Here is a 24,998-nt window from a genome sequence, read left to right on the forward strand (position 1 = left end):
TCCACAGGGAGGAGTGACAGACGGCTCAGAAGCGAACCCAGGGAGCGCCCTGGGCACAGTGATGGTTGGCAAGCAGTGATCAGAAAAGTTGGACCCCAATCCTGGGCCCTGCGGGGACACAGCAGGAAATGTCCCCACCAGCCATGTATACGAATCTCCTCTGCCTTCGTGCCTCTTCCTAGAGCCCCAGTCTAAAGTTTCAAAGGAAGCAAAAATGTCCCTTAACCCAATTAGCTCACCAAATAACAGGCCTGTAAATAAAATGTGACTGATTCCACCTGGCAAGGTCTTCTCTACCATGAAGCCAAATGAGAAGCTCCGGTGGCCCTCCGTATTCTTAGGGTGTGTACCCACCTCACGGGGACACAGGGGACATTTTCTGAGACTGGGGAAAGCCGTCTACCATCACCAGCAGAAGTGTTTTCCACGTTCTCTGAAAGCCTGGATGAAATGCAGGAAGAAACAACTTTCCACATCACTAACAAAAGCCAGGGAAGACACGTCCCAGGAGGCGTGATTTCAACCCAAGGGAGAGGCTTTTCCACAAGGGTAAAAGGGTAGGAGCTGAATGCACTGTGTAATCCAATTAGTGGCAAACAACCTAAATTACCTAAAAGTCTGCTGATTTAATTTCATAATAGAAAAAAGTGCAGTTTTTTCAGTTTTACACTTTTCTAAGTATTGACACAAGCTCCTTCCAAATCTAATCAGGTAATGGTAAGCCACAGGTCAGTCCCAGACCTGTAAATGAAGATGCATAAGACATGATACAATTCAAATTGATTTTTTTTCTTTCCTTTTTTTTTTAGACGGAGTCTCCTTCTGTTACCCAGGCTGGAGTGCAGTGGCAAAATTCCAGCTCACTGCAACCTCAGGCCCCTGGGTTCAAGCGGTTTTCGTGCCTCAGCCTCCCGAATAGCTGGGATTACAGGTGCATGCCACCACACCCGGCTAATTTTTGTATTTTTGGTAGAGAGGGGTTTTGCCATATTGGCCAGGCTGGTCTCGAACTCCTGACCTCAGGTGATCCGCCCACCTCGGCCTCCCAAAGTGCTGGCTGGGATTACAGGAGTTAGCCACCGCGCCCGGCCTTGTGTGTTCGTTTTTGAAACAGGGTCTTGCTCTCTTGCCAAGGCTGGAGTGCAGTGGTGCAATCTCAGCTCACTGCAGCCTCCATCTCCTGGGCTCAAGCGATCCTCCTGTCTCAGTCTCCCAAGTAGCTGGGACCACAGGCGGTGCCACTACGCCAGGATAATTTTTGTATTTTTAGTAGATTTTTGTATTTTTAGTAGAGACAGGGTCTTGCTATGCTGCCTAGGCTGGTCTCTAACTCCTGAGCTCAAGCGATCCTCCCCTCCCACCTGGGCCTCCCAAAGCGCTGGGATTACCGTCGTGAGCCACAGCGCCCGGGGACACCGATCAAATCCTAAACCTTGGCTGCCCGTTAGCTCCTACAGGGGCGAAATCAGGCACCCACCGTGACGGCGAGCGTGACAGCGTCCAGCTCGACCTTGCCCAGATGTCCACAGAAGATGGAGCTGAGGAGGCTATTGAGAAAAATGATCAACTGAGCAAGAAACTGCGGAGACGCAGAAAGCAAGGCGCGTTCATAGCCGCCCTCCCTCCTGGAAGCCCGCGCCCACCCCCGCGCGGGGCTGCTCCGGAGGCGTCGGGCTGGGCGCGGGGCCGCCGCACTCACCACTGGACCCGCCAGCGCCCCCAGCTCGGCCGCCCCTCGCTGCAGGTCAGGGGGCAGCGCGCCCCGCAGGCCCCGCAGGCGGTCGCGCCATCCGAGGGCCCGGGCCGCTATGGGGGCAGGCCCTTGGCAGCGGCGGGGATCTCGGCGGCCGCGGGGGCCTCCGTGCGGAGGCGGGGAGCGGCTGGCGGCGGCACCGGCGCGGGAACGCAGCGCGGGGGAGGGAGGGCGGAGGACGGCTTGGCCCCACCCAGCCCGGACCCGAACCCGCTCCAGACGCCCAGTGCAATGATGCCGCCCGCAGAACCCTGCGGGAGGGGACCGGGAGGGTCTTTGGGGGCTGATGAAGGGGGCTCCAGGAAGGGGTCCCTGCGGGGGAGGACCCCTCGTGCGCTTTTGGATGACACAGGTTTTTATCAGGAGAGTTTGTGGGTCACGTTGGAAGAGCAAAATGCCTAGAGGGTGGGCAGACAGGACGGAGCTGGTGATTCCATCCTCCCCCGCGGAGGACGGGTCTAGCGCTTTCTGGCATGTTTCTCCTGGCCTGGGCTTGCTGCGGGTTCAGGTGTTTCTGGGAGAAGAGGGGTCCTGTCTCGCAGACACCCCAGCCTCCCTGCTCCCAGCGGCTATTTGTGGCTGTTGACTGAAGGAAACTCCTCTCATCCCCAGGGTTCCCTGCCCTACCTGGCAAGGGGAAGGGCAGGGAGTCCTGTGCGAGGGGAATGGAGACAGAGCTCCAGAGTTCCTGACGAGGAACTGGGGAGGGGCCTCTGCAGTGTCTGCCCCCTGCCCCCAGGCCCAACCCCAAGGGCCACAGTGCAGGCCTTTATCTGCCTTCCTGGAGATTGGGCCTCGTGGCCCCAAGAACAAGGCACTGAGGGTAGAGATACCTTAAGGTGGCCCCAACCAAAATCAGCACTTGGGTGTTTTTTACTCAAAGCGGGTAACTTTTCTGATTTTGTTATTTCAGGAAAAGGCCATGCCTAGAGCATTATATCCATCCTAGCACTAAGTCAAACATGTACAGGCAAATCTCCATTTAATGTTTTATTTGGGAAGAAAGAATTGCAGTTCAGGGCATCCATGTAGACCAGGTGGTCCTCGGTATGTCGGAACAACACAGAGAAGGCTGGAGGTTTTATCAAAAGAAATGTCAGTATAGCTCTTTGAGAAAGTTTATTGGCACCGGGAAGGGTCCTGGGAGCTGGCAAGCTACAACTGGTGAGCAACCGGGCAGGCGAAATTATTCCTAGAGCTTCAGCAAGTTATCTCAGCAGTTATGGATAAAGCTGGCCTCAGCTTACAGCAGGCAGTTTCACCAGCTGGATGTGCAGAGAATTACATTACTAGATTAATGTTATGTGCCTGGGGTGCTTTTATCCTTGGCTTCTTGACTTTAATTGGGTGTGATAAGAATTACTTAATTTGGTGTAATCCACTTTCACAGCACTGAGCATACTTAGGATGTACTGAGGCTTGCTGAATTATCAGTGCGTACCCCGCCCCAGGAAGGTTAATGAAGTAGGATTACTACTTAAGCTAAGACCTTTATTAAAATTTTGTCCTCTGGCTCACGCCTATAATCCCAACACTTTGGGAGGGCAAAGTGGAAGGATCACTTGATCCCAGGAATTCAAGACCAGCCTGGGAAACAAAGGGGAGACCCCGTCTCTACAAAAAATAAAAAATTAGCTAGGTGTGGTGGGACACGCCTGTGGTCTCAGCTACTCAGGAGGCTGAGATGCGAGGATCACTTGAGCCCAGGAGGTTGAGGCTGCAGTAGGTCACGCACACACCCCTACCAGGAATTATCAGTCCTTGTTTGGATTTCCACAGCTCCGAAGATTTCCCAACTGTTTTTCAGTGCCCACAGTGCCTAGATCTAGACCTCAAATGAAGATTAACAAATGCCAGCTGGGCATGGTGGCACACCCCTGAAGTCTCAGCTACTCTGGTGGTTGACACAAGAGGATTGCTTGAAGCCCAGGAGTTTGAGGCTGCAGTGAGCTATGATCACACCACTGTACTCCAGCCTGCGTGACAGAGCAAGACTTCCATCTATTAAAAAAAAAAAAATTAAAAACAAATACCATTTGCCCAGTGAATAGTAATCTAAGGCCCAAGGAAAGACATATTGTAAAATATATTTTACATAATTCAGGCAGTATGAATTCTTAAGCACTGAGTTTATGGGTTTGTGTGTAAAAAAATAGCAAAGCCATTGGCCAATGGTCCTTGGTTCAGAGAGTGGTGAATTATATTACTCATGTCATCTTTCAGACAGTGTCTGGGGCCACAATATAGCTTTTAACCTTAGTTGCGTTTTCTTTTTTTAGAGAAATGTATCTTTGCATTCCCAACCTTCAGAATCCATGGGCACACCTGAATGACATTAACTCAAAGTAAATTGTCACTGGTGGGCCTGTGAATTGTGTGTAAGCTCAAAAAGCATCACTTGACCTGACTTTCTTTCCTGCCACGTCACTGAATTCTGACATAGAATCTCACTAAAATCCCCACCAGCAGGATTAAGAAGGCCCCCAGGAGCAGAAGCCCTCGCCGCAGCACCAGCTGTGTCCTGGACAACTTAGCACTGTCCTGTGGATGTTCTGGCAAAGGTTCTTCTTGGCGCATCTGCTGATCCAACTGAGTCTCGCCCATCTTTCCAACATCGTTCATTAAAATTCCTTCTTGGTTTTCAGGGCACCCTGGGAGGAAAAAGGACCTTAGCAGCTTAAAAGGTATGTTTTTTTCATTTGTATAAAGGGCTGTGTATAAAAGGAATATGTGCTAATAGCTGAGAGAAAGTTAATTCAGGACGCTATTGCTACAGTGAATAAATAAAAGAAATCCTATCCCAGAGTGCCTCTCCGCTCACTCCTTCACAAACACCGATGATCCTACCGGGGCTGGCTTGGGTGCCCCAGGGAGCACTCTCCCAGGAGCTAGAGAAATAAGGTAGCCCTCTCCATTAAACTTCACAGGGAAGCCCTCTCCATTAAAATTCACAGGGTTACAGGCATGATGGCTCTTGCCTGTAATCCCAGCAGTTTGGGAGGCTGAGGCAGGCAGATCACCTGAGGTCGGGAGTTAGAGACCAGCCTGACCAATATGGAGAAACCCCGTCTCTACTAAAAATAGAAAATTAGCCGGGCATGGTGGCACATGCCTGTAATCCCAGCTACTGGGGAGGCTGAGGCAGTGAGGCAGGAGAATCACCTGAACCCAGGAGGCGGAGGTTGCAGTGAGCCAAGATGGTGCCATTGCACTCTAGCCTGGGCAACAAGAGCAAAACTCCATCTCCAAAAAAAAAAAAGATTCACAGGGGAAATTTTCAAGGAGCCAACACCAATTTAATAAGCATTTCAGAACAAAACACAAGGAGAAACAACCTAAGAAATAATTCAAGGCTGTGTGTGATGGCTCACGCCTTTAATTCCAACACTTTGGGAGGCCTAGGTGGGAGGATCCCTTGAGCCCAGAAGTTCAAGACCAGCCTGGGCAACATAGTGACACCTCATCTCTACAAACAAAAACTTCGCTGGGCATGGTGGCGCATGCCTATAGTCCCAACTACTTGGGAGACAGAGGTGGGAGGATCACTTGAGCCCAGGAGTTCGAGGCTGCAGTGAGCTATGATTGTAATACTGCAGTCCAGCCTGAGTGACCAAGAGAGACCCAGTGTCCAAAAAAAAAGAAAGGAAGAAAGAATACAAGGCTATTCACAGAATGGGAGAAAGATGTGACCGTTCACATCAAAGGGCCTACTAAGTATGGAAGGAGTGCAGGGAATTTCACCCCAAGATATGGCTCCCTCCTCCTATAATGAGTATTTTAAAATAAAAACTCTTTAGAGATCAACAGGCCTTGAAAGAGACTTTTCCCCCTCCTACATGAAAGCCAGACAAACCCACCAAGAAGAATGATTGCCAGACCTTTTACAAAATGATGCCAGTCTCTCAGGTTCATTTAACTTCCAAAGAGAACCAGTCTCTCCACCCTGCCCCCAGTCCATTCATTCTGCCAAATATCCATTCATTTTCCCTAGTAATCATTTACTGTCCCTCAACAGAAGCACCAAATGCCCCATCTCCTCTCTGCCCTCTGAAAGTTGGTTATATGTGTGTTGGTCCTCACTGCGAGGTTGGGTAATCACCGTGATTCTTCCCTTGTGCATGGTTAAATACATTTGTATGTCTTTTCTCTTACTGATCGGCCTTATTATAAGTTGATTTTTCAGTGAACCATCGGAGGGCAAGGGAAAAGCTTCTCCTTCACCCCAACAGTTTCAAGCAGATAATGACTCACATCTAGACTTAGTGTCAAGACACTTCAGAACAGTCAAGAGTAATAGGCCAGGCATGGTGGTTCACACCTGTAATCCCATTACTTGGAGAGGGTAAAGCAGGAGGATTGCTTAAATCCAGAAGTTCAAGACCAACCTGGGCTGCAAAGCAAGACCTGGTCACTACAAAAATATTAAAGGGTTAGCTGAGCATAGTGGCACACACCTGTAATCCCATCTACTCAGGAGGCTAAAATGGGAGGACTGCTTGAGCCCAGGAGTTTGAGACTGCAGTGAGCTATAATTGCACCAGTGCACTCCAGCCTGGGTGACAGAACGAGACCCTATCTCAAAAAAAAAAAAAAAAAAGGGAATAATAATAAGAAAATATCCTAAAATGAAGGCAGATTACATAATGGCACAAGAATAAGCTTGGCCATCTCACTTCCTAATAAGCATAAGTGGATGAATGTTAGGAATGTAGCAATATCCTCAGAGTTCTGAAAGAAAATCATTTTGGGCCGGGTGCAGTGGCTCACGCCTCTAATCCCAGCACTTTGGGAGGCTGAGACAGGCAGATCACTTGAGCTCAGGAGGTCAAGGCTGCAGTGAACCATGATCTCACCACTGCACTCCAGCCTGGATGACAGAAAGAGAAAGAGAGAAAGAGGGAGGGAGGGAGGAAAGAAGAAAGGAAGGAAGGAAGAAAGGAAGGAAGGAAGGAAGGAAGGAAGGAAGGAAGAAAAATAGGAAGGAAGGAAGGAGAGAGAAGAAAAGAAAATCATTTTGAACAGAGTCATATCAGCTCACTCTTAACAAAATGCATTCCCTGGTCAGGCAGTCCTGGGTGCTTCTCAACCCCAACAGGGGTAGTATGAAGTAAGTGCCATTGTTAGGCCGGGCACAGTGGCTCACGCCTGTAATCCCAGCACTCATGCCTCACGCCTGGAATCCCTGTAATCCCAGCACTCATGCCTCTAATCCCAGCACTTTGGGAGGCTGAGCCAGGTGGATCACTTGAGGTCAGGAGTTCAAGAAAAGTCTGGCCAACATGGTGAAACCCGGTTTCTGCTAAAAATACAAACATTAGCCGGGCGTGGTGGCACACACCTGTAATCCCAGCTGAGGCAGGAGAATCACTTAAACCTGGGAGGTAGAGGTTGCAGTGAGAAGCCACTGAACTCCAGCCTGGCAACGAGACTCCACCACAAAAACAACAACAACAGAGATAAGTGCTATTGTCAGGCAGATTTCACAAATCAGGGAAACTGGTAAGATGGTGGAAAACATCGACCAACCCTTCCCTGAAGATCATTATAGAATCTGAATAAAACAAATTAAATATCATCTTGAAGGCATCAGAATACAAACAATGTAATGAAGAGTCACCAGGGCAAGATCCAGGGGATAAAGGAAACTCAGAGGGGCCGCCCAGCCTCTAGGGCTGCCTCGGATCAGAGTTCATTCAGATCAGAAAGATCAGAGGATGCAGGTCAGAGAGAGCTACATCCAGATCACGTGACGGAGACGCTGATCAGGGCTTTGGGGACTTGGGTACCTACCAAGAATCAGGCTCTGGCAAACCTCTCTGTATTTGAGGTTAGAACCCCAAAGGGCTGCATCCAAGACTTAAGGATTAACCACTCTGGGTGCGGTGGCTCACACCTGTAATCCCAGCACTTTGGGGGGCCGAGGAGGGCAGATCACTTGTGGTCAGGAGTTCGAGACCAGCCTGACCAACATGGTGACACCCCATATCCACTAAAAATACAAAAATTAGCCAGGTGTGGTGGCGCGTGCCTATAATCACAGCTACTCAGGAAGCTGAGGCAGGAGAATTGCTTGAATCTGGGAGGCGGAGCTTGCAGTGAGCAGAGATCACGCCACTGCACTCTAGCCTGGGCGACAAAGCAAGACTCCGCCTCAAAAAAAAAAAAAAAAGCATGAACCAGAAGAAGTAAACCAAGCCTCACACGGGCTGCAGCACACCTTCAGGTCGGCTGGATGCTCCAGAAAGCTCCATTTCCAAGATTGCCCTAGACTGCTGGTCACCCTCAGTATCCAAAAGAAGCAAAAGAAAATCCTCTCTGAAGATAAATAGACAACATTCTTTCAGGCTCAAGTTACTTCTAAGAACAATTTTCAAATATAAAGTCTGGAACATAATCAAAGATAACCAGTCAGGTGCGGTGGCTCATGCCTGTAATCCCACTGCTTTGGGAGGCCAAGGCAGGAGGATCACTTGAGCCCAAGATGTAGAGGCTGCAGTGAGCTACCATCGTACCATTGCACACCAGCCTGGGCAACAGGGTGAGACCCTCTCTCTATTTAAAAAAATTTTTTTTAATTATTTTATTTTATTTATTTATTTTTTTGAGACGGGTCTCGCTCTGTCACCCAGGCTGGGGTACAGTGGTGCAGTCTCTGCTCACTGCAAGCTCTGCCTCCCGGGTTCACGCCATTCTCCTGCCTCAGCCTCCCGAGTAGCTGGGATTACAGGCGCCGCCACCTCACCCAGCTAATTTTTTGTATTTTTAGTAGAGATGGGGTTTCACCGTGTTAGCCAGGATGGTCTCGATCTCTTGACCTTGTGATCCGCCCGCCTCAGCCTCCCAAAGTGCTGGGATTACAGGCATGAGCCACTGTGCCCGGCCTAATTTTTTTAATTTTAAAAAATTAATTTAAAAATAAATTAAAATCAAAGATAACCAGACACACAGCACAGGAGCCTAGACAATATGAATGAAAATTGTCAGAAACAACACAATTGACCATTGACTGCATATCAGACAGTCTATGAAATCAAAGGGTTATTCAATGATAAAGGAGCAAGGATTACTGTGATTGGGTGGCTAACTGCCTAACGGGCCAGGAATCGGGTGGGGGGGGATTACTCAACTGACTGAAGAAAACCATAACCACATTTGCGTGATGTGTATCACAAACAAAGGTCCAAGCAAACAACCTGTTGAAAGTCCACAAGTGTCTGCACGATGAACAGCAGGGACCCCATTAAAACAAACAAATGTCAGTTTCCAAGCTATGGTAGAAGCACAGTATCTCCAAGTGTTGCAAATGCCTGGAAAGTGCTTGCAGAAATTAGGGGAGGCACTGGGGAGCTTTCAGTCATCTATAGCAGTCTACTAATGTGTGGAATTAAAGTAAATAAACTTGAAGTCAGTTTACCTTGAATTGCTTGTTACTTGACTTTATCATGTGTTTCTGAAACACTATTGCCCTGTTTAAATGAGAGCTCATAGCAGCAAATCTAGCTGTGTCTCACGAACAGCCCCTCCAGTCCCACCTAGACAACCCTGTCCAAGGGCTGAGGGAGTCATATCATACCTGGGTGAAATGGGTCCTGAGGGAGAGCGGAATTCCCACTCCGAGCCACATCTGCTTTCAAATTGGCGTGTACCTGAGCCTGGAAAATGAAACTCAGTCAGTCCTTCAGGCTTCACGATGGTGTTAATAAGGTATTTTACTCGACCATCTAGTTTAGGAAAAGCCAAGCCATTTTCCTTAATTGGCATGTACAGCAGAAGCTCCTCTTATTCACAGGTCATCTTTCATAAAGATTGAAATGGGACCAGGCTCAGTGCTCACACCAGTTATCCCAGCACTTTGAGGGGCTGAGGAGGGAGGATTGCTTGAGCCCAGGAATTCAAGGCCAGCCTGCGCAACACAGCAAGACCCCATCTCAACTAAAAAATTAAAAACGAAAAACAAAAAAACCCAGCCAGGCATGGTGGCGTATGTTTGTATTCCCAACTACTCAGGAGGCTGAGACAGGAGGATCACTTGAGCCCAGGAGGTTAAGACTCCAGCGAGCTGTGATCCTGCCACTACAGTCCAGCCTGGGTGACAGAGTGAGAGCCTGTCTCTTAAGAAAAAGGAAACAGAATAGGTTGAAATGGGGTCCATGAGAGGGAAGGTGGCATGGGAACAGTACAGGGTGAGGGAGACAGGGACAAGAGAAGGACAAAGATCATTTGGAACTCTCCCTTCTTTTTATCTCTTTTTTCTTTTTTAAAAATTTTTATTTGTAGAGACAGGGTCTCGCTCCATCACCCAGGCTGGGGTGCAGTGGTGCAATCACAGCTCACCGCAGCCTCGAACTCTTGGGCTCAAGCAATCCTCCCGCCTCAGCCTCCTGAATAGCTGGGACTACAGGCATAAGCCACCGTACCTCGACTCATCTCATTTTTCTACCACCTATTTCTAGACCTCACACTGACCCTAGAAAGTTGAAGGGAAGGATGCACACAAGCATCTTAACAAAACATTTGGTAATCATAAAAACGACATCAGGATGACTGTGATGCATCCCACCTTTCTCTCCAGTTCTAATTCTTGTCCTGAAATTGGATTTTCCTGCACAAGGGTGGCAGCCTGGCATGGGAGACAAGGAAGAAAGGAGGCCCCTGTTTTTTCTGGGAATGGATAAAACTGGGGTCATCTGGCCCTTCACATCTGAACTGTCTAGTTAAAACAACAAGAAAAATAGTATTTGTGAGATAAGAAGAAAGAAAATGAGAAAAGAACTTTCCAAAAGAAAAAAGGGAGAGCCAGATCAGATCCTGTTTTTCTAGGAGAGGAACCTTTACCAGGACAGAATGAACATAGTTACCTGCTGACACGCTTTTTTCCAATTTAGCTGAATAATAAAGCCTAGAAAACACACAGCTTGAAAGACTGTACAGATGATGATCCCTGACCACAGACCTAGAAATAGAAATATTTAATAGAAGTTAATTCCATAGAAAACCAGCTTCCCCTGGGGAATATGTTTTGTCTATCTCATTTCTATCAGCCATACTTAATATCTGCTTTCATGGCTGAGGTGGAGCCCACAGTGGGCCAGAGACCTCTACCCTGCTCCTCCTTGGGCTTCCAGAAGGTTCCAGAAGGTGCTGGAAAGCCCAGTACTCCCTGAGGCCACCCCCAAAAGGGCCATCTCCTTTGGTTCAGGATTTCAGAACAAATATTCAGAGGATATTTTTGGCCTTACTGATTATGATGCTTGAATATTAAGAAAAATGCCAGTTACAAGGAAATTAAAATTTCCCAGGACCAACTACTTCTGCCCTAGTTTCCTCAAAAAAGGGGACTAACAAATATTTTAAAAAAAAAAAAAAAAAGCAGAAATCACTAGCCATATAAATTACTAATGTTCTCTCCCTCAGAGTTCCTGCTAGACCTTGGACCTTAACTTGCTTCTGACACAGACTTTGCTGGAAGCTTCCAGAGCAGGGCTGGGCACCCAGAGATGACTGGAGAACACCAAAGGCAGGCCAGGTGGGAACGGATGGCGGGAAAAGCCCTGTGGATCTCAAGGCACCATATAGGGCACAGAGGGAGACCCCAGGTGAGGAGGGTTTTTTGGTCAATAGTAAACTAATGGAAGAACAAAAAGCTTCAACAATAACCAAAAGACAAGGGCCTGACCGTAATAAAAACAGACCTATGCCTCACAACGTGCAGCATCCTGCCCAAGAACCCCCTATCTACAATAAACCCAGGAAGCCAGCCTTCCCTAAATCAGGCTCGCAGGAAGCAAGATTGCCGCCTCTGGTGACAATCCAGGAAGCTAACCAGTAACTTCTGTAACGATTGGCCCCAGATGGCCAGGACTTGATTAGCAACTGACAGCTTCCCTAATTTTGGTCTGCACTTCCAACTTAGAACCAACCAGAGAAAGTAAAATACATCCCCCCTAACCAATCACATGAGGCCCATTTCTAGTCAGCTACCTCCAGCATCCCCCAGATCAACAACCTCCACTCAGGGCACACCTGCAGCCTCCCCTTTTATCCGCTGTGACGCTTTCCCACTCCTTTGCCTGCCTTTGAGTCTCTGCCCAAATGCAAGTGGTGGCGGCCAACACCCTTGCTGAGAATACACAGCCTTTGCTGGTCTTGCTTGGTTGGTCCTGGTTGATTTCCACAGCTGTCCAGATCTATGTAAAGGTTAAGGTGGCTAGTCTGGGTTCGTGGTTTGTGGATTTGGTACAGGGTCTACAGCTCTGTTTTCTTGGTACCAATCACATTTTCAGGTATGATCAGCCTGCCCTTTTGTTTGTTTGTTTGTTTGCTTTTTAGAGGCAGGGTCTTGCTCTGCTGCCCAGGCTGGAGAGCAGTGGCATGACCACAGCTCACTGCAGCCTCCAACTCCTGGAGTCAAGTGATCCTCCCGCCTTGGCCTCCCAAAGCACTAGGATTATAGGTATGAGTCACTGCGCCCAGCCTCGCCTGCTCTTAGAATAGTATAGTTGGTGCCACCTGCTAGTCCTATACAAAATTAGTAAAAGGAACCTACTGACTTCCACTTTCAAATCCAGTGTTCTCAGTACACAGAAACTACAAGCTCACCTGAACCATCTTAAACAGGAAATAACCAGCTACCTCCAGCTATAATCTGAAAGTTATGAATTAGATTTCCAATAATTTTAGCATACATCATTTAAAAGATTTCTATTTGACCCAACCTAGGAGCCCAAAGTAGGATGGTTATTAGAATCTCATGGGCAAGGTCCAGGAATTTACATATTTACAACGTCTCCCAGGGATTCTGAGGGTCATTATGATTTCCTGGGGTTGCTTCTGAGAACCTGCAGAATTCTGATGCTCTCCTAGACACCTTGTGTAGGTATACTGCATACCATACCAGAGGAGATACGAGACTCAAAATCAATTCATACCATACTTTCTTCTAATAGGTGGGTGGAGGGATTGACTACAGTCTTCTCACAGAGCCCTCACATCCCCAGGGCCCCTACCATTTCTTTTCAGTGATTCTCAACTTCCCCTTCTACTTTGCACAGTTAGTTATGCTTTTTTTTTTTTTTTTTTTTTAGATAAAATCTCACTCTGTTGCCCAGGCTGGAGTGCAGTGGTGCCATCTTGGCTCACTGCAGCCTTCACTTCCCAGGTTCAAGCAATTCTTGTGCCTCAGCCTCCCAAGTAGCTGAGACTACAGACACACACTACCACACCTGGCTAATTTTTGTACTTTTAGTAGAGACGGGGTTTCGCCATGTTGCCCAGGTTGGTCTCGAACTCCTAACCTCAAGTGAACCGCCCACCTCAGCCTTCCAAAGCGGCTGGAATTATAGGCATGAGCCACTGTGCTTGGCCTAGATATATTTTGTTAAATGAATAGGTGAGCCAAGGACAGCACTTGGGATATAGATGGATTTATATTTCAAAGCAGGTTCCTCATGCCTGTAATCCCAGATACTTGGGAGGCAAAAGTGGGAGGATCACTTGAGTCAAGGAGTTTGAGACCAGCCTGGGCAACATAGCAAGACCCCATCTGTAAAAAATGAAACAAGGAAATAAAGTAGATTCCTCTTCTGAAAAAGTTGAACTTATAGAAGTAGAGAGTAGAATGATGGTTACCAGGGACTGGTGGCAAGGAGGGGAGGGTGTGGGAACAGGGAGTTGTTAAGGTACAAAGTTTCTGATAGACAGGAAGAATAAGTTTTGAGATCAATTGCACACCAAGGTGACTAGTCAATGTACTGTACATTTCAAATTAACTACGTAAATTTCAAATGTCTCGCCATAAAAAAAGTGGTGATAAGTATGTTAATTAGCTTGATCTAATTGTTCCACATTCTATAAATATATCAAAATACCACACTGTACCCCATAAATGCAAACAATTATAATTTATCAATTTAAAACTTAAAAGATATAAAAAAGAGAATTTAAAGTATTTCCTTAATACTTTAAACTGATTGCATGTTACAATATTTTAGATATATTGTGTTACATAAAATATATTTTGCAATAATATTTTAGATATATTGTGTTACATAAAATATATTACTTTAAAAATAAAAATAAATTAAGATTCCTATAATATTTGTGTTAGCTAGGCAATGGCAAATCCAAAACATGAATCATACAAGAAACTCAGCTAAATAATTTTCTGCACTATCATGCAAGCCCAGTGAACTTTGCATTGGCAATTCTATTCTTTGAACAACTCCTGTATTTTTAATTAAAATATTATTGAACTTGAGAAAAATGTGCCACATAAAGGAACATACTGAACTGGAAGTTCCCTGTAGCTATCAGTTGACTTCTCACCACCTCTGAGCCTGCCAAGTACAGATGGATCAAAACAAGCCTCGCTTTAAGTCGGTCACTACTCATCCCAAAGATGAATGTCCAGGTTTTCATATCATCATTTATTAACTGCCAATGTATTCCAAATTATTATTTTAGAAATCAAAGCTGGGCAGTCATTTATTTCTGTACTTTTTAAAAAGATTAGCTCTGGTAATTTCAGATGCTGTGGATTAAGTTTTTTCTTCCAAATGTGGGAAGGTGCTCAAGTCCACCCTCTTCCCTTCTGTGCTGTTCACACCGACCACGTGCATGGCCTTATGAGGAGACCCACAGGCACAGAGCTAAGGCTGTGCAAGGAGGGAGGTGGAGACTGCGGAGTGCAATGAGTGTGATGAGAAGGGCAATGGCCCCTTGTTGCCCTCCAAGGATCCAGCCACGCTGCTTGGTGAACACACGGGGCGCTGCTCTAGGATGCACAGTGCCACCGTGAGTGCTGACCCTGCGGCACCCCACGCATGCAGGACAGACCGCCTACGATGGCCTCAGCCCTGCAGAGTCACCCACAGGGGATCACACGCTGTCTCTAAAGAACAGCATGGAACATGCAAAAGGGAAGCTTCCGAATGCTTCTTCAGCGGTTCCTACTGTCGCCTCCTTTAGAGAAGTGAGGGCTGGATGATTCAGGATAGGAGGTGAGTAGAAAGGGCATCTGTGCTCAAGTGTGTCAGCATGGAAGATCGCCCGCAGGGGTGCGATGGGCAGGACAATGTAGTCTTGGGGCCCTGGCTAGAGCTGGAGGTCACCTCCTGAACGCCCTCTACGCTCTCTAACAAGACACAGAATGGACGTCGGTGAGTTCCCGAGTTTCAGCGGTGAGCCTCAGTCAAAGGCCTGTGTGCTCCGACAGACATTTCCTGGACTGGTGAGCAGCTAAGCCCTGCCTGCAGAGGTTAGAGCTTACCCATCACTCCAAGTTTGGTTGCGAACATCAGCGTGATCCCAATGGGGAGGCCAACCATGTAGTACCCAATGGTATTCACAATGGCTCCAACCTTCTGATTTCCGCTCCCCCTCAGAACACCACTGCTCGTGCACTGCAGGCAGAAAGCATTCCATCAGTCGGCGCTCCTGAAACACTCCCATCTCGTGAGCACTTCATTTCTGTGGGACTCTGACACTAAAACCCATAAGGTGACAGTATCCTTCTAAATAAAATGTGATAACAATATTCAATCTTCCTACCTACCCTGACCTGTCCTCTCAGCTGAAATTTACCACCATCAGAAGAAATCCATAGATCACAACAGGGCTTAGGGAACTACTACATAATACTTACAGCAAGAGCTTCAAAGAGGTGGGAAACAGCATAAATTGGAACCACCTGAGCCACCAGATTAATGACGTCTCTGTTAGGAAAAAGAAAGCACGTGGTGATTAGGAGGACAAAGTGGAGAAAGAAGTATATAGCTTTCTGGCTGGGCGCAGTGGCTCATGCCTGTAATCTCAGCACTTTGGGAGACTGAGGCGGGATGATCACCTGAGGTCAGGAGTTTGAGACCAGCCTGGCCAACATGGCAAAACCCCGTATCTACTAAAAATATAAAATTAGCCAGGCCTGGTGGCAGGTACCTGTAATCCCAGCTACTCAGGAGGCTGAGGCAGGAGAATCACTTGAACCCAGGAGGCGGAGGTTGCAGTGAGCTGAGATCGCATCACTGCACTTCAGCCTGGATGACAGAGTGAGACTGTCTCAAAAAAAAAAAAAAAAAAAAGATATAGCTTTCTGCATATTACAAACATGCACATGCATTGAGGCCAGCAGCCTAGTCAGGGACAGTTCTCCTGTTGCTGGGCCCATAGAGGAAACTAACTGCATGTTTTATCTCATGACTTTTAGAAAAGAATATGCAGCACCACATCCTTGTCTTCAGGAGATATGTTCCAAGACCCCCAGTGGATGCCTGAAATCGCACAGAGGACTGAACCCTAAATACATTGTTTGCCTTATACACACACACCTATGATAATGTTAATTTATAAATTGAGCACAGAAAGAGAGTAACAACAGTAGTAATAAAGTAGGCCATAACCACATGCCGGCATCACCACTTTTGTGCTTTGGGGCTGTTGCTAGCACTGTGAGACCGAAACCATCCATCTGAAATAACTAGCAGGTGGAAAGCTAGTTATTTCAGCTTTGAGTGGAGACGTTGGACAAAGGGATGATTTCATGTCCCAGGTGGGATGTGAGATTTCCTCCTAATACTCTTAACAGCATGCAATTGAAAACTTATGAATTGTTTATTTCTGGAATTTTCCACTTAAGATTTTCAGGGGCCAGTCACGGTGGCTCACGCCTGTAATCCCAGCACTTTGGGAGGCCGAGGCGGGTGGATCACAAGGTCAGGAGATCGAGACCACCCTGACTAACACAGTGAAACCCCATCTCTACTAAAAATATAAAAATTAGCCAGCTGTGGTGGCGGGCGCTGTAGTAGCTGTAGTCCCAGCTACTCGGGAGGCTGAGGCAGGAGAATGGCATGAACCTGGGAGGCGGAGCTTGCAGTGAGCCGAGATCACGCCACCGCACTCCAGCCTGGGCGACAGAGTGAGACTCCGTCTCAAAAAAAAAAAAAAAAAAAAAAAAAAAAAAAAGATTTTCAGACCAAAATTGACTGCAGGTGACTAAACCTTGGAAAGCAAAACCGAGGATAAAGAGGGGCTACTGCATAGTCCATGTGGTCAGTATAGACAAATCAAGTGATTTGATGACACCCCTCCCCCGTTCCCCACCAGCTGAAAAAAAGTTTGGTTGGGCACAGTGGCACACATCTATCATCCCAGCAAGTTTGGATGCTATGATCATCCCTCTTTTAAGATGATGCCACAGGCCAAGTCTGACTGTGTCTCTTAGTAAACCTGAGTGAAGCGCTACAGAGTAAAAATTAAGTTCCCTCTGCGGAACGAAGGTTGGTAAAGGCCATAGATATATTCTGTAGAATTATCCTTGGTTCCTAGAAATGCCACCCCTAAAGCTAGAGACTTGGATTCTAACCCCTACACATGAAGGGAGATGAGAAAAATGCTGCCCTGACCTGCGGAAGCAAGAAATCCACAACACCCTTGGAGTGAGTTTGGTCACTCCAATCTAGAACCTAGAAGACTGTCTGCCAGTAAATACTTGTTTAATTACTAAATGAGAAATCCAGCACTGGGCTGGGCACGGTGGCTCACGCCTGTAATCCCAGCACTTCAGGAGGTCAAGGCGAGCAGATCACCCGAGGTCAGGAGTTCGAGACCAGCCTGACCAACATGGAGAAATCCTGTCTCTACTAAAAATACAAAATTAGCGGGTGTGCATGCCTGTAATCCCAGCTACTCGGGAGGCTGAGGCAGGAGAATCGCTTGAAACCAGGAGGCAGAGACTGCGGTGAGCCAAGATCGCACCATTGCACTCCAGCCTGGGCAACAAGAGCGAAACTCCGTCTCAAAAAGAAAAAAAGAAATCCAGCACTGAACAAGAGGCTCACTTCTTCCTCACCAAAAAGGACAGAAATATAATTATTTTATTCAAATTTTATTTTCTGAATAGGTAACATGCACGTGGTCAAAAAATGGTACAATATGAACAAGATAGTAAGCAAAGTCTTACTGCAATGCCCTTCCAGTTTGCCCCAGTACCAGTACCAGCCCTGCCTCCTCCAGGTAACAATTCTTTTTTTTTTTTTTTTTTTGAGACGGAGTCTGGCTCTGTCGCCCAGACTGGAGTGCAGTGGTGGGATCTCAGCTCACTGCAAGCTCTGCCTCCCGGGTTTACGCCATTCTCCTGCCTCAGCCTCCGGAGTAGCTGGGACTACAGGCGCCCGCCACCTCGCCCGGCTAGATTTTTGTATTTTTTAGTAGAGACGGGGTTTCACCGTGTTAGCCAGGATGGTCTCGATCTCCTGACCTTGTGGTGCGCCTGTCTCAGCCTCCCAAAGTGCTGGGACTACAGGCTTGAGCCACCACGCCCGGCCCAAGTAACAATTCTTAGCACGTTCCATGTTTGTCTAGTGTCTATGAAAATATAAGCAAATACAAATGTATATTCTTGATTTTCCTTTCTATATTCTATAATTTCACATGCAGCATTCTCTATATGATGTTCTGCACCTTGCTTTTTCCACCTGAGATATTATATTCACTTTTTTTTTGAGACAGGGTCTCACTGTCACCCAGGCTGGAGTGGAGCAGTACAAGCATGGCTCACTGCAGCCTCAACTTCTCAGGCTCAAGTGATCCTCCCACCTCAGCCTCTTGAGTAGCTAGGACTACAGGTGCACACCACCATGCCCAGCTAAATTGTATTTTTTGTAGAGATGGCGTTTCACCATGTTGTCCAGGCTGGTCTCGAACTCCTGGGCTCAAGTGATCCTTTTGCCTCAGTCTCCCAAAATGTTGGGATTACAGGCATGAGCCACTGCACCTGGCCTATATTCACTTTTATATTTCACCAAAATATATTCTTTTCAATGTGCTGCTAAATTCTGTCTAACAATATTTTTATTTTGGATTTTTAGATTGCTTTTAATGCATAAGAATGATCTGTGATTTTCTTTTTTATGTGCAAACTTTGGCAGATTTTGGCACCAATGTTATATTTGCTTCATAAACAGAATGCGAAGTTTTCCTTTTCCTGTGCTCTGGGAAATTTTCTGTTTGATCTGTGTTTGCAATTCCCTATGTTTTGAAGATTTTATAAAATCATCCTTTGGAACCTTCTGGCATTGTGCTTTTTGACATTTTAAAATAGCTTTCTCTTATTTCTTACCAGGAAATCAGTTTATTTAGACCTTCTATCTTTTCTAGGGTACATCCTGATCAATTATTTCCCTAGATAATTATCTGTTTATTCCAGGTTTTTAGATTTCCTTGGAAAAAGTCGTGCAAAGTAGTCTCTTAGGATTTTAAAAAACGATTGTGGTCAGTAGTAACGTTCTCCTTTCTTTGTTAGAGGTGTCGTTTCCCGCCCCCCGTGATTAAGTTAGGTAGAGGTTGAGCTCTTTCACCGATTGTACCAGGTTGGGTAGGATCCTGGTCACCTTACAAGTAATTTGATTGTTGAGTTTCTGATGTTTCCTTGTCTCGTCAGTTCTATAGTTTGTGGGCCTCTTGTTTTTCATTCTTTTACTGTGCTCTATGGTTTCCCAAGTGGACAGATTCAGAGTCCAGTGTCTACCATATTCCTTCTGAAACCATCCGTCTATCCTGGTCCTCATAAAGGTCATCCTGATTCCCTTTGTGAAAAAAGTCAACTACTTACTATCACCTTCCCCATTCATTCTGAGTGAGGGAGCTATAAACATCTTTCTATTTGTTTGTTTGTTTGAGACAGAGTCTCACTCTGTTGCCCAGGCTGGAGTGCAGTGGTGCAATCTCAGCTCACTGCACCCTCCGTCTCCCAGGTTCAAGTGATTGCCTCTGCCTCCTGAGTAGCTGGGACTGCAGGTGTGCCTCACCACACCTGGCTAATTTTTTTTTTTTTTTTTTTTTGTATTTTTAGTAGAGACAGGGTTTCCCCCATGTTGACCAGCTGGTCTTGAACTCCTGAACTCAGGCAATCCATCTGCCTCAGCCTCCCAAAGTGTTGGGATTACAGGAGTGAGCCACCATGCCTGGCCTAAACATCTTATTTCCCCGTAACAAAATAGCTGAAGCTGAAAAATGAAAACCAACGATCTGAAGTCAAAAGTCAAATGTGTGAAGAATAAACCATGAAATTAGTTCTGTCCACTCCACCAGCTTTCTGAATCCAGGAAGGCAAAGTCCATTTGCATCTTGTAACTGCTGACAATGGTGTCCCAAATAAGAAGTATCGCCATAAAGTTTCTATATAGTCCGAATGTACACACTAGCATCACCGATGAAGGAAACAAATTCTGCAGAGCAGAGGGGACTTATCCAAGAATTCTTCAGTAATCAATCTGAGTATGTGACTTTTGAGACAGCTCACTGGTGAGATTTTAACTTCAATTCAGTTTGACAAACATATTATGCAACTACTACAAACCGGGCAGTTTGGCTGATACTAAGAAACCAACAGGATTCTTACCATTGGAAACAAAATAATTAACTGAAAATGTAATGCATCGTACTAAAAAGGGCTTTCCACTTTTAAAATACATGACCAGCAGAAGCATAAAATCATCACCAATGGCCATTAAGTTGGCATTGTAGATTATAAATCAGTTCCTACATCTAATATGTTCTTCCCAAGTAACATCAGTGGAGCCTCTGATCTTGCAAATGATTCAGACATCCCTGCTGCAACAACCACAGGCAGCCCCTCTATGATAGCATCTATCCAACTTAACCATTTCTTTTTTAAATTTTTGAGATGGAGTCTCACTCTTGTCACCTAGGCTGGAGTGCAGTGGCGTGATCTCAGCTCACTGCAACCTCAGCCTCCCGGGTTCCGGTGATTCTCCTGCCTCAGCCTCCCGAGTAGCTGGGATTACAGGCGCGTGCCACCATGCACAGCTAATTTTTGTATTTTTAGTGGAGATGGGGGTTTCACCACGTTGCCTGGGCTAGTCTCGAACTCCTGACCTCAGGTGATCTGCCCACCTTGACCTTCCAAAGTGCAAGGATTACAGGCGTGAACCACTGTGCCTGGACTCTTTTTAAAAAACATTCCTAGTTTTAAAAACCTTTTTCTGCTGGCACCTTGCTCTTGGAGGAACCATTTCTTTCTTTTTTTTTTTTTGAGACAGAGTCTTGCTCTGTTGCCCAGGCTGGAGTGCAGTGGCACAATCTCGGCTCACTGCAACCTCTGCCTCCTGGGCTCAAGCGATTCTCCAGCCTCAGCCTCCGAAGTAGCTGGGATTACAGGTGTCTGCCACCACACCCAGCTAATTTTTGTATTTTTAGTAGAGATGGGGTTTCGCCATGTTGGCCAGGCTGGCCTCGAACTCCTGACCTTAGGTGATCCCAAAGTGCTAGGATGACAGGCGTGAGTCGGATGTTTCTTTTTACTGATAATGATTTCAAACAGCAATGTTTCTGAACAGCCTGATTTTAGAGAACAAAATTTCTCAATGAACCATTTCTTTATCACAGATTTCACATTTCAAGAAAATCCTAGCACTCACCGGTCGGTAGTGAAAATGTACCCCACATGATCCTTACAGCTTAACAGCAGGACACTGAAGGCTACAGCAAAGAGCACTGAAGGTAAAAACGGCAGAAGAAACAACACGGTGAGCAAGAAGATCCACAGGAAGTGGGGGAGCCTGGGCTTTGCATGGAGAGACTGCAGCAAGAGCCTCGGGTAAAGGGATCTCAGCACCTGTGATTAGTAGGGAAACGGTGGAGGACTTCCGTGCCTGCTCCATGTCTCCAGCACCCAGAGCGTTTCCTACCCGGACACTGGCAGCCACGCTGAAGCCTGCAGGGACCTAAAATGAAAAGGAAACCTGCAACAACGAATCTGCAGAGTGAGAACACGTGCACAGAAGCAGCCTCAAGTCTCACACCTGGTGGGAAAACTTGGTCCTAAAAGTTTTGAAAAGACTGATTTGCAACATCCCCTTTGTCTAGCTGGGAGCTCCCACGCTACTGTGGAAACTGAATCCCAGGTTAGGATGCTTAGCACAAACTGGGCTTTGCTGCAGAGCTTCCAACCTCTACAACACGAGGGTGCTGCACAACCATGTTCCTCCTCTGAGTGTGGGAGATGGACTGACTCACCAGGAGCCCAGGTTTGTGTTTTTGTTGTTGTTGTTGTTTGTTTGTTTGTTTTTTAATAGGACAGAGGCCAGGCGCGGTGGCTCATGCCTGTAATCCCAGCATTTTGGGTGGCCGAGGTGGACGGATCACTTGCGGTCAGGAGTTTGAGACCAGCCTGGCCAACATGGTGAAACCCTGTCTCTACTAAAAAATACAAAACTTAGCTGGGCGTGGTGGCACATGCCTGTAATCCCAGCTACTCAGCAGGCTGAGGCAGGAGAATCGCTTGAACCCAGGAGGCGGAGGTTGCAGAGAGCCACGATAGTGCCACTACACTCCAGCCTGGGCGACAGAGTGAAACTCCATCTCTAAATAAATAAAATAAAATAGGGACGGGGTCTCATTGTGTCCCTCAGGCTGGTGTGCAGCGGCACAGTCATAGCTCACTACAGCCTCGACCTCCTGGGCTCAAACGATCCTGCAACCTCAACCTCTCAAGTAGCTGGGGTGACAGGCATGGGCTACCACACACGGCACAGTGTCTATTCTGAAAGACTATCAAGGGATCCAGTTTACAAGACAGGAGTGGCACTAAAGGAACTGCAGGGAAGAAACCCTGCATTGTGGTTAGGGATCACAATTCTGAAGCCAGATGGCTATGGCTTGGGTTCAAATCCCAACACAGCCACTTTTATCAGCTGCATCACCCTGAGCAAGTTACTTACCCTCTCTAAACCTCTAGAGTTTTGTTTTATCTGTAAAAGGAGTTGAATCGGCCGGGCGCGATTACGGGCTCACGCCTGTAATCCCAGTACTTTGGGAGGCCGAGGTGGGTGGATCACGAGGTCAGGAGATCGAGACCATCCTGGCTAACACGGTGAAACCCCGTCTCTACTAAAAAACACAAAAAAATTAGCCGGGCATGGTGGCGGGCGCCTGTAGTCCCAGCTACTTGGGAGGCTGAGGCAGGAGAATGGCGTGAACCCAGGAGATGGAGCTTGCAGTGAGCCGAGATCGCACCACTGCACTCCAGCCTGGGTGACAGAGCAAGACTCCATCTCAAAAAAAATAAATAAATAAAAAAGGAGTTTAATCATAGAACCTATCTCATTGGGCTATTGTGGGAACTTAATGAGTCCATACATGCCTAACTGCTTAGAAGAAGCATGTAGGAATTGCTCAATAAAGATTTACCATTACTATTATTTATATATAAAGTTACCACTTGAAAAATTAATATTAATAAGGAAAAAGGAGTCATCACTTGTTGAAACACGAACATTGCCTTAGGATCAGAATGACTAAGGACCAGCTTAAAGAAAATCTGATACACAGATTGGGGAATAAAAAAGTAATAGAAGACTGAGTCTCTGCCTATAAATTCATCAGTAGGGACAAACATAGAGATCATCTGACAAATTATTTATTCATTACAAAGGGAAAGGCAGTAACTTGACAGGAGAAACCTGGCAGGCACCACCTTAACAAAGCAATCAAAGTTAATACTGGCAGGGTGCAATGGCTGTGCCTGTAATCCCAGCACTGTGGAAGGCCAAGGTGGAAGGATTGCTTGAGCCCAGGAGTTTGAGACTAGCCTATGCAACATAACAAGACCAAATTGTTTTAAAAAATTAGCTGGGAGTGGTGGTGCACGCCTGTAGTCCCAGCTACTCAGGAGGCTGAAGTGGGAGGATTGCTTGATCCCAGGAGGTCAGACTGTAGTAAGCCAAGATCAGGCCACTGTCACCAGCCTGGGTGACAGAGCAAGATGCTGCCTCAAAAAGAAAAAAAACCACCGCCACCAAGTAAAAAGGTAGTATCACCAACACTGAGACAGATCAACATTATGTGTCTCCTGATACGGTGTACTAAGGAGGACACAGCATCACTTCTCTAGCTTTCCTGCCCAAAACGGACAATCTAAATTTATTTATAAGGAAACATCAGCTGCACCACACTGAGTGAACTTCTACAGATAATGGCCTATGTTCTTCAAAAATGCCAAGGTCAAGAAAGACAATGGAACAATGAAGATCTGTTCCAGATTAAAGGACACTAAAGATGCTAGGGGAAAATTAGTGATAAGGGACATTACCAGAACAATTGATATTGTTTTGAATTGACTGTATTGATATTTTATTTGAGCATGGACTATGTAGATAGACCAGACAGAATAAATGTGGCAAAACCGGTGAACCTGAGGAAAGCGCATACATCTTTCTTTTGACTGAGAAGAAATGTAAGTGTAAATTCTTACAAGCCTATTGGAAAGCATATGGAAACATATTCAAAAGACATAAAATCGTGCCTTTGTTTCTCTTTTATGAATCTTAAAGAAATAATCAGACAAGTATATGAAGATATTTGTCCTAGGATGTTCCTTGAAGAGTTGTTAAAATTGAAACACTGGAAATAAACTGTTCAACCATAGGAAATCGATTTTAAAAGTATATCACATATAGTGGAATCCTATATACCATTAAGCATTTTGACTTAGATATAGTTAATGAATTTACTCAAACATAAAATGCAAATAAAATACTAAAAGTGAAGTAAAAAATCTGTGTTAAAAAACTGCCAAGGATAGAAGAACAAAAACAAAAAACACAGGTCTGCAAGAGAATAATTCTTAAAGAAAACAAGAAATGTGTACTCTATGTACTTTTAAAACATAACCAATATCAGAGGGAAAAAAATCTAAGTGTTAATACTGCAAAAAATGCCAAGCATATCTGCTGGCTTGAGTTTCTGCCCACATTACAAACTCCCTGTTTTTTAATTTTACATTTCTAAAATGGTACTTGCTTCCTTCAGAATCTCCAGCTGATGTTTTCAGGAAAATAAAGTCAAAGAAAAGCCTCCTAACGACTGGTGTTCTCTATGATCAAAATTTCCTCCCCTTTAAGGTTGAATAATACTCCACAGTATGCGAAGAACCCATTTTGTTTACCCGCGGACATATAGGTTGCTTCCACCTTTTGTCTACTGTCAGTAATGCTCCTGTGAACACAGTTAACAAACACCCCTTTAAGTCGGGTGTGGTGGCTCACGCCTGTAATCCCAACACTTTGGGAGGCCAAGGCAGTTGGATCGCCTGAGGTCACAAGTTCAAGACCAGCCTGACCAACATGGTGAAACCCTGTCTCTACTAAAAATACAAAAGTAGCTGGGCGTGGTGGCAGGCACCTGTAATCTCAGCTACGTGGGAGGCTGAGGCAGAAGAAATGCTTGA

At 46.2% G+C, this 24,998-nt stretch overlaps 1 protein-coding gene across 1 annotated transcript in view; it reads right to left on the bottom strand.

Moving 5' to 3' along the window:
* Nucleotides 1-3,755: 3,755 nt before the first annotated feature.
* Nucleotides 3,756-24,998, bottom strand: part of LOC116418496 (multidrug and toxin extrusion protein 1-like) — a 30,543-nt gene continuing 9,300 nt past the window's right edge. The window contains exons 7-13 of the mRNA XM_031934380.1: nucleotides 21,387-21,495; nucleotides 21,190-21,265; nucleotides 15,396-15,465; nucleotides 15,021-15,153; nucleotides 10,612-10,706; nucleotides 9,327-9,405; nucleotides 3,756-4,404 (exon numbers count right to left, since the gene is read on the bottom strand). Of these exons, the coding sequence (XP_031790240.1) occupies nucleotides 4,178-4,404; nucleotides 9,327-9,405; nucleotides 10,612-10,706; nucleotides 15,021-15,153; nucleotides 15,396-15,465; nucleotides 21,190-21,265; nucleotides 21,387-21,495 (789 nt within the window). The 3' untranslated portion in view covers nucleotides 3,756-4,177. The remainder of the gene's footprint in view (nucleotides 4,405-9,326; nucleotides 9,406-10,611; nucleotides 10,707-15,020; nucleotides 15,154-15,395; nucleotides 15,466-21,189; nucleotides 21,266-21,386; nucleotides 21,496-24,998) is intronic.

The sequence above is a fragment of the Piliocolobus tephrosceles genome, chromosome 16 (assembly GCF_002776525.5).
Source record: "Piliocolobus tephrosceles isolate RC106 chromosome 16, ASM277652v3, whole genome shotgun sequence".
NCBI lineage: Eukaryota > Metazoa > Chordata > Mammalia > Primates > Cercopithecidae > Piliocolobus > Piliocolobus tephrosceles.